This window comes from Thalassophryne amazonica, chromosome 8 (assembly GCF_902500255.1).
Source record: "Thalassophryne amazonica chromosome 8, fThaAma1.1, whole genome shotgun sequence".
In the NCBI taxonomy this organism is placed as follows: domain Eukaryota; kingdom Metazoa; phylum Chordata; class Actinopteri; order Batrachoidiformes; family Batrachoididae; genus Thalassophryne; species Thalassophryne amazonica.
Genome location: NC_047110.1, coordinates 51788163 through 51797988, shown reverse-complemented (window position 1 = coordinate 51797988; position 9826 = coordinate 51788163). Strand labels below are relative to the sequence as shown.

At 39.8% G+C, this 9826-nt stretch overlaps 1 protein-coding gene across 2 annotated transcripts in view; it reads left to right on the top strand.

Annotated features, from left to right (window-relative positions):
* The first annotated feature begins 845 nt into the window (after nt 1-845).
* Nucleotides 846-9826, top strand: part of LOC117515605 (ubiquitin-conjugating enzyme E2 Q2-like) — a 36273-nt gene continuing 27292 nt past the window's right edge. For both annotated transcript variants that reach the window (XM_034176242.1, XM_034176241.1), the window contains exon 1: nt 846-1082. In XM_034176242.1, the coding sequence (XP_034032133.1) occupies nt 924-1082 (159 nt within the window). In that variant the 5' untranslated portion in view covers nt 846-923. The remainder of the gene's footprint in view (nt 1083-9826) is intronic.

The following is a 9826-nucleotide window of genomic DNA, read 5'->3' as shown; positions in this document are numbered from 1 at the left end:
CTCCTGTTTAAGCTTCGTTACCATGGTTTCAGCCCCGCCCGCGGGATTTACTTGCCGCCTGATATAAAATGTATCAGCCACAGTTTTTTGCTCACGTCTCACTTTCTGCACTTTTCCTCCAGACCTGCTGAACTCTATTTATGAAGCTTCAAAATTAAAAACAAACCTAAGATCATTTTCTCTCAGAAATGTCTTTATTATATTTTTACTATTATTGCTATTTTTCACTGTGGTCAGATCCATGTTTTTCTACCACATAATGGTTTGCTTTCGGGCATTAAAAGTTATGAGCTGCTTATTTTCTCAGTAATCATGTATTAAACAGATCCAACAGATCAAGTTACCGAAGGCTACTAAAAATGCTAATACCATGAGCATACAATATTAAATAAGACAAGAATTTCACTCAGTGGGAATACTGAAACAAGGAAGTCTTTGATAATCTGTTAAGACATTTCACCACACAACCTATTTTATTCCAGGTATGTGTAGTAACAGGCTCCAAACAAACCCTCCACAACAGCTAGCAGCCTCTTAGCACTGACTGTATGAGAGTCCAACCTTGGCTCAGTAGGTGTTCAAAGCGATTACACCCCAAATTATGTACAACTTTATGGCTTAAAATGTCTTAAACTAAGAAGTTAGAAAAAAAAAAACCCTGTACAGTTGGGCTGTAAATATGTTTATAGTCGAAAGTTGGCCATTTGAACATTAACTTGAAAGGGAATCTGCTTGCTTTTGGAGCCAGGCTCAAGTGCCTATTCAAGGAACTGCAACTTCTTCTACTTCCGGTTGGGCTTCGTCTGAGGCCGTTGAAGCTCTGATCGAAGCTTTACCGCCAGCTCGAGCTGAGCGCTTCGAGCGCGCTCCGCTTGACTTCCTCTCCGCCAGCGGCCTGCTTGCCGCTTTGAGGTGAGTTGAAGATGTCGGTTTCGGGGCTTAAAGCTGAATTGAAGTTTTTGGAGTCAATTTTTGACCCAAACCATGAACGATTCCGAGTAATAGACTGGAAACCAGACGAACTTAGCTGCCAATTCAACGTAACAGGAGAGAAGCTGCTGATTATCCACTGCAACATCACAGTAAGTCCAAGCAGCCTTCGTCACAGACTGTTGACTGAACCGAAATGTTTAGGCGGAATATTCTGGTTACAAATTTACTACGAATATAGTGTTGCTTCGTTTCTTAGTGTGTCAGTCACGTCGCAAGACACTAAGATAATTAAGTAACAAGAACAACAAGAATGTAGCTCAGGTGTTAAATTCGCTTTCAGAAAGTGATAACGAAACTGTTTTTAACGGCGACGCAAAAGCTTCGTAGATCCCTTGAGCGGCTAAGTAGCTAGCTCCTCCTGTTAGCCAAATTAACGTCGCAGACAGCTATGTAACTTTCTAACTAATGAACTGCTTCAAATCTATGCATTACATTAACTTTCTGCAAAACTTTAAGTCCTGTCCTATCTGCTTGTAAGTTCCGTGCAAATTAAGTAACACACTAATGTAAACTAGACATTTGTATATAAATCTTGAGATGTTATTAATTTTTCTAATGTCTCATTTAAATAATTAGACGAATCCCAGTGGTGAGAAGTAGAATCAGTGGTTATTTAATATATACTTATTTTCTTCACTCAGTTCAGACGTGACCTGAATAAGAGGTTTACTCTAATGTAGATAGTGTTTTTTTTTTTTGGTCTGTAACTACGGACATGTCATGTAAACACTACAAAACGTAAATTTATGGATGGATTTATTTGGTAAAATTAATACTTGTACAAACATAACCGAGGATAACCCATTAAAGCATAAATTCACTTGTTTCTTATGTGGTCCTCTACAAATCTTTCACAGCTGAGAATCAGCAGTCACAATGTAGATTTATTTACCTTTGGGGGGGATATTAAGTTCACTTTTTTTTAACAGACTTTGTTCTATTAAAGGAAGGGGCTATTCCTACATAGCCTATGGCATTTGCACATAGGCTGTCTTGTTTGAGGCTATTGTGATGGTTATAGGTTAAGATTAGTGGTTGTGGTTAACGTAGTTTAGGAATCTGCATATCAATAGCAAAAACATGTACAAGTATGTAGTCTCATGATCACGTGACCTATATTGACCAATGATAGACGGTATGTTCCACCTGGACAGTGCAGTCTACTTCCGGGGACAGAAACGCAGTACTTTCTCTGATTTTTTTTTTTTTTTTTGCAGTGGAAAGTGGACATGTGTGCAGTTTGTTTATGACCCGATGTCGCAGACCGAACAGCGCCCCCTAAGAATTGGTCCACCCTGCCTTCACTGCGCATGCCTCATTTGGGAGCACAGCAGCACGCCTGAGTCTGACTCTCTACACCCAAAGCAGTCAAAGGGAATAATGTGATTATTAACCATCATGTGACAAGGTAAAACCCCTTAAATCATTCTAAAGTCAGTTTTAAGCAGAAAGGACGTGATAATCGCCTCATTTTGCTACTGATGCACCAAAATGACATAGGCACAGCAGCACGTCAGACATCTGACGTGTTGCTGTGGTGCTCTGATCGGTCCGCCATCATTTATTATGAAACGATGCTGAATTTATGTGTAAATGATTGTTCTACAAAAGCTTCAGATATCTGTCACTGAGATACATGATGAATGGAGTGCAGTTTTAAGCAGAAACGAGGCAGTAATCAGTGAATCGCAGCTGACACTTAGAAATGACAATGCTGACGCTCCAAAATTACGCATGTGCAGTGAAGGCAGGGCTGACCCATTTTTTTGGGGGGGTGGCCGTTCGGTTGGCGACACTGGAACTCAAAAGTGTCGAGGCAGTTGTGCAGGTGAGAGAACACAGCTACTCTGGTTAGCTGTATAGAATAACACTTACCGACACGACCTCTCACATTTGCCTCGTCTTCCCTTTTCCACTGGGAACCGAAAAAAAACCTTCACTTTTCGCAACTGCTTCGGTGATTGCAGCCAAAAATAAAACAGTACACCGTTTTCCCATGTGAAGTTATGCTGTGTATATATTGCGCAACAGAAGTGGCTGTCCCCATAAGTGGACAAATCCCACGGTATCACGCAGGGTTCAGATGAGACTGCGCTGCCCTATAGAAGTTCACCATATGAATATGACTAATTACAGCTAGCCGCGGTCTATATTAAAACAGGAGTTAAATTTACACAAATCTTTCCAGTAAAAATTTAATTGTTCGTATTAGTCAATCCAGATGTATTGCTTACTTGAATGTAATAAAAATGATCACATGCATGCATGTGTTTAGATGCATTAATTCATTGGGTTTTACTACAACACTGTCACCTTAACCAAAAAATTTATTGTTTTGCCAAATTACGGTTTTTGTCACTGTATCACATTTTTACAAAATGTCAGTGTTTACCATGAACTACCTAGACAGTGTTCCGATGTCACCAAACGGTCCCCCTAAAAATTTGTCCACCCTGCCTTCACTGCACGTGTAATTTCAGACCGTTAGCATCAGTTCACTGATTATCACATTGTTTCTGCTTAAAACTGCGCTCCAGTCATCATCTATCTCAGCAACAGATATCTGAAGCTTTTGTACAACAATCATTTTCACATAAATTCACCATTATTTCATAATAAAAGACTGGGGGGGGCCGATCGGAGCACAGCAGCAGCATGTCAGACTCATATGTGCTGCTGCTGCACCTATGTCATTTCAGAGCGTCAGCAGCGATTTGCCAATTATTGCCTCGTTTCTGCTTAAAACCGATTTTAGAATGATTTAAGAGGTTTTAGTTTGTCATCTGATGGTTAATAATGACATTATTCCCTTTAATCGCTTTGGGTGAAGAGACTCAGAGTCCGTCTCAGATGCATACACAGTGAAGGCAGGGCGGACCGATTTTTAGAGAGTACCGGTCAGTAGGTGACACCGACTCAAAAATGGTAGGATGCTGGCAAGAAATGAGGCCACTTTTACGTGCAGACTTTGAGCAGCCGTAAACACTAGGCATGTGGAGATTAATCGATACGAATCGGTATCTAAATACAAACGTGCGATGCGAGTTTATCTATTTATTCAGTGTGCATCGATTCAGTTGCTGGGTGAAATCATGATGCATCACTCACTGCATGCGTGCATCCAATTTTTTATTTTTTATTTTTTTCCAAGGCACATTGAATGCACCATCACTGCTCTGCATTTTGTTTTGAACATGAGCAGAAGCCAAAAAGCACATTTTTACCACAACAAGAACAGCTATAAGCAGTTGGAAGAGATTTTTGAAGCACGTAAAACATTTAAATGAGGTGTTTTTTGAAGCACGTAAAACATTTAAATGAGGTGTTTGGATGGAGATACTTTGGCTTTTTTAAAAAAGATGGGAAACTTGACAAGACGCAGGTTGTTTGTAAAGAATAGTGTGCTTAGTAGAGAAGCTTGAATCTTTGACTGGACTGGGTTGCTTGACGCGAGGACGTTTCGCTTCAAATCGTAGAAGCTTCCTCAGCTAAAATTCTTGCTCTGGAAGTCTGACTTCTGTCTGACTCTTGTAGAGAAGAATAAAACAGAAACCAACAAAAGCTGGAGTTTTAAACCTAACCAGACCCCTCCTACTGAGAGGCAGACTGCTATAGGCTAGTGACTAAACAATAGCTCTAATTAGCAACTATTGTGCTCTAATTAGCACACCTAATGATAGGACAGCTGTCCCTCTAATGATGGGATGGATGCCTTTCTGATGGCTTCCTTGATGACGTGAATGACTCATTACCATGAACAAAAGACTGAAACTCCTTTGACCTGAGTACCCCATTGTAAACAGGGGATAAAGTGTGTCTCAGACCCTCTCCCCGGTTAAGGCTGGGTTTCAAACGTTTCACAAAGAATGCCTCCTTGACCCCTCTCTCAAACCATTTCTTCTCTCTGGCTAATATTTTAACTTCCTTGTCCTCAAAAGCCCTGAAACTGATTCCTGTTCCTTAATGTTGAATCTGGTAAATTTTCTGCTTATAAGGAGTAAAACAAATCCTTTCCTCTCTAGTAGAATCAGAAGAAGAAGAATACCATAGTACCATAATTGCAGCTTCTTATTTCTATTTAAATTTTTGGCATAATTTGTTTGCATCATGTTGAATCACATCATATCACACCAAATCACATCGTATCACATTGTGAGGAAAAGAATCACCATCAAATACATATCAAATCGCATGGAATCAGGAACAGGGTGAATCCTATCGTCATGCGTCATCATGTATCGCTATATGTATCGTATCACTGGTAGTTTATTGAGATGCGTATCGAATCTTTGTCAGTGATGAGATTCGCATGCCTAGTAAACACATAATCTGTAAATCCTTACAAAAAAATAAAGTACTGTAATAAATTTACAGCCCATTACAAAATCAAGCAAGAGTTCAGTTGGCTGGTCGCTTGTTTCGAAGTTGCCACAGCAGTTCTGAGGTGGATGTGCATATTGATATGGCACAAATTTTATACCGGTTGCCATTCCGGATGTACGAGTAACTCCATATTATATGAAGAATGGGCAAGGGTGGGTTTTAAACCAGGAACTTTCTGCACTGGAAACAAGCACGCTAAACCGCTTGACTACTAAACGTGCCCCTTACTACACAATGAAGTGTCAGTCTTCATTTGATTTTTATTTGCACTTGTAGTGAAGTAAAAATACTGAAAACATTAGTAGAATTATTCTACTTAAAACTTGAGCCAGAACCATTGTCAGAAAATTGCTACACAAAAACCGGAAAAGAGTCTAGAATTATTGATCTGGCATTAGAAGAATAAGCAATGAAACTACGATACTGTCATTCACTGGTTTCACATCAGAATGGTACACTGTAGTTGCACATCAGTACACTTGTCACAAAGGGTTTAATGCTGAAATGTCACTGAGATCATTTTTTTCTAACTTTTTTCTTCTTACACTTTTTTAATCTATTGTTAGTCAAAACTTGAACCAGTTAAGTTAAAGTTAAATATGAAAATTTCGTTTTTCATTATTTTGTGTTATATTTAATCTAATTTGATTTTATACACGGCTTATAAATAATGTTTAAAATGTTTAAAAATTGGAATTGAGTATTCTATCAATTGTTTTATTTTATCAATTGCTCAAGTAGAGTAACCCCCAATCTCAATTCTCTTTTGTACCCCTTCCCCTTGGCCCTACCCCTATGCCTACCCCTTTAAAACAAGGGGTAAGGCGAAGGGGTATGCCTCTAGCCCTATGAATTGAGACACCCCTCCGCCGTAGGAGGAAAAAAACTGCCCGTGTCAGACTGCTGTCTTTACTGTTTGTTAACATGGCAACCGAAATGCAACTTGTTGCAGTAGCCTGTTTGCTCTTTTTATTTTCTCGCCTTTCTACGTAAATGCAAAGAAATAGAAGTCGCAGATTTCTTTGACGCATCGCAGTCATGTCATGTTAATTAATTTAATTAATTTATAATTTATAATAATAATAGTTAATAGTATTAATAATTAATTAGTAATGATTAATGTTAATAATACTAATAATAATTAATCAATAATAGTAATAATTAATATACTTTGATTAATCATTAACTGATTTAGTAATGAATTAATTAGTAATTAAAATAAATAAACACTTGAAATATATCAGTCTATGTGGAATGAATGTATACATTCTACAAGTTTCACTTTTTGAATGGAATTACTGAAATAAATCAACTTTTTCATGATATTCTAATTATATGACCAGCACCTGTATGTATGTTATGGGCTGCATCTAGTTCTGTTAACCTTATATTTCTTTTTCAAATTCTCCCATTTTTTGCATCCAGCACTATTTCCTTTAGAAATGTCCTTGACAAATAATAGCAGTCCATTAGGACATCAGGTTATTTGTTACACATATACATGTGTGTATATATTTTCCAACTTATTCCCATTGATGATTCTTCTCATTTTCTGCCTGAAAGCTTATTAGGAGACAAGTGTGCTCAGAGCTCCCTGTTTGTTTACAAAATACAGACGTTACAGACCTTGAAATCCAACAGCAGGTGATTGATATTATGCAAAGATTTATGAACATACGAATTAATGTGCTTATCCTTTATCATGATTTTCTCCATTGTGAGATACAAAAGTGTCTTATAGTAGCGTTCGTGTGTATATGCATTATAACGCCTCAGCGCACGAGGGAAGTTACGATATTCTTCAGAACGACAATATACGCAACATGCATCCAGCAGCATAGACGTTGCTGTTATAGGCAACTGCCTGTAAAGTTTTTTGGCAAGTTATAACTTTCTAAACAGTGTAATTTGTAATGAAAGTCGTTTCATTTATACGGCTCTTTCGGCGCCATGTTTGTTTCCGTGGAGACAGCAGTAAGCTCCTCCTACCCCTCCAAACGGAGGGGTTTGAAACCCTCTGCCTCCCTCCAAAAAGAATTGGGACACCCCTCTATCTCTCATGACCGCGCAAAACGGAGGGAAAGGGGGAAGGGGAAGGGCCAAGGGGTAGAATTGAGATTCAGTCTAAGTCCCTTTGGCTGCTCCCTTATTTTCATTCTGGGTCGCCATCTGCATGTTGATTTGGCACACGTTTTACACCGGATGCCCTTCCTGACGTAACTCCACATTATATGGAGAAGTGTGGCAGGGGTGGGTTTTGAACCGGGAACCTTCCGCACTGAAACCAAGTACACTAACCACTTGGCCACCAAAGTAATCTGATAAAGAGTACTTTTGCATTTTTAAACGACTGTCAGTAGTGCCAGGTATCTCTCTAATGGGGCTATTCCATAGAGCACTGTTCCTTCGTATTTCATCCTGAATAGCAAATCAGAGCATGTTTTGAAGTGTTATAGTAATTTCTTGATCCATCTTTCTCAGTCTTGAACAAACTTTGTATATGTAGCAGTTACAGCGATCATCAGCACCAGATTTTAAGTTGGGAAATTTTCAAGCTGTTCATAAATTTCATTCTGATTCGCCAAATCTTCGCTAGTGCATGGTGACCTTCAGGTGTTCATTGTCTTTACAGCTTCAGTCTTGTTCGGACGTCTTTAAGACCCCCATCACACTTATGAATGAGCACGAGCCAAGCTGAATCAGGCAGAATGTAAAAAAAAAAAAAAAAAAACAGGATTTGTGCCACATCTGGGGGGGGGGATAAGAATTGCAGAGGGCAGCCGTCTGAATACCCAGACTGCGCTCTAACCCGCCCAGCCTCTGAACACGGTACACATGTAGGTGGAACACAGTAATAGTACCTGGACAGCTGCCAGATTGCAATAAGAATGCACTTACAAGCCGTACAGTTGCGGTCCATTCACGGTTCGGCAAGATATAATCCAGCAGCACTTGTGGTGCATTCGGGATATTCGGCCGTGGCAGAAATATGCCGTACATCCCCCCAAACACAGTCAGAATGTCACGAATGCTGTTTTCACGCCGTCCCGTTTAGAATGAGGTCACACAGCATTTCGACTACCGTTCAATTAGTTTTTCATCTTCGACTGCGCCACAAATATTTTGAACATGTACAAAACATTTGAGGCGGTCGAACATCTGTGTCTGTCTGTTTAGACTGCGCTCATAATGCTGACCAACGGCCGAGAATGCACCTTGACTAGGGATGTGAATCTCATTACTGACAACGATTCGATACGCATAACGATACTGACAATACGATGTGATACAATTCACCCTTGTTCCCGATTCAATGCAATTTGATATGTATTTGATGGCGATTCAATTCCTCACAATGCAATACGATGCGACTCAACATGATGCAAAGAAATTATACCAAAAATTTAAATAGAAAATAAGAAGCTTCAATTCAGTATGATACTATGGTTTTCTTCTTCTTTTTCTTCTGATTCTGCTAGAGGCAGAGGATTTGTTTTACTCCTTATCAGCAAATTTACCAGATTCAACATTATGGGACAGGAATCGGTTCCCTCATATGTGAACCTGCTTCATCACAAAGTCAGAACTTAAACAGTAAGACAGACATTGACAGAGTAATTTGAGATACTATTCTCACCAGAGTTTTGCTGGAGCTCTGTTTACAATCTGAGGAATATCCAAGTGGAGCAGCAGCGGCTGTATTGTTTAGCAGCACGGCATTCTTTACAAATGACCTGCGTCTTGTGAAGTTTCCCATCTTTTTTAAAACAGCCAAAGTTACCCCCAACGCCTAATTTAAGTGATTTAGGTGCGTGAAAAATCTCCAACCGCTCACGGACCTACGTGTTTGTTGTGGTAGAAATGTGCTTTCTGGCTTCCGACCAAGTTCAAAACAAAACGCGAAGCAGGGATGATGCATTCAATGTGCCTCGGAAAAAAATTGATGCAGGCACGCAGCTAGCGATGCAATCACGATTTCGCCCATCAGTTGAATCGATGCACATTGAATGAATAGATACACTCGCATCACACAAGTTTGTATCTAGATACCGATTCGTATCGATTAATCTTCACATGCCTAACCTCGACGACTCCCAAGTGCGGGTTGAATTTTCATTCAGATAGGATTCTGGCTCATTTGGCCTCTGTTGTGATGGGGGTATCAACTGGATATTCCTGGTTAGTACAGCTTGAAACTTGTTTGATCGGGCTCCATCAGGGTAAAAATTTGAAGCAGAAGCAGCTTTTGTTGTGGTTCTGGCTGGGGGTGGTTTCAGGCACATTGCCATGTCTGCACTTCATAAGCCAGCCTGTAGGAGGCAAGCCAGAGTAAGCCACGTCATCCCGTTTTCCTGCTTTTGTGCAATTGTAAATGAACGGCGGTCTGTGGAATAGGGGTTTAAGCAATGGCACACTGTTGCTGCACCATCATGCAGATTTTCAAATTTAG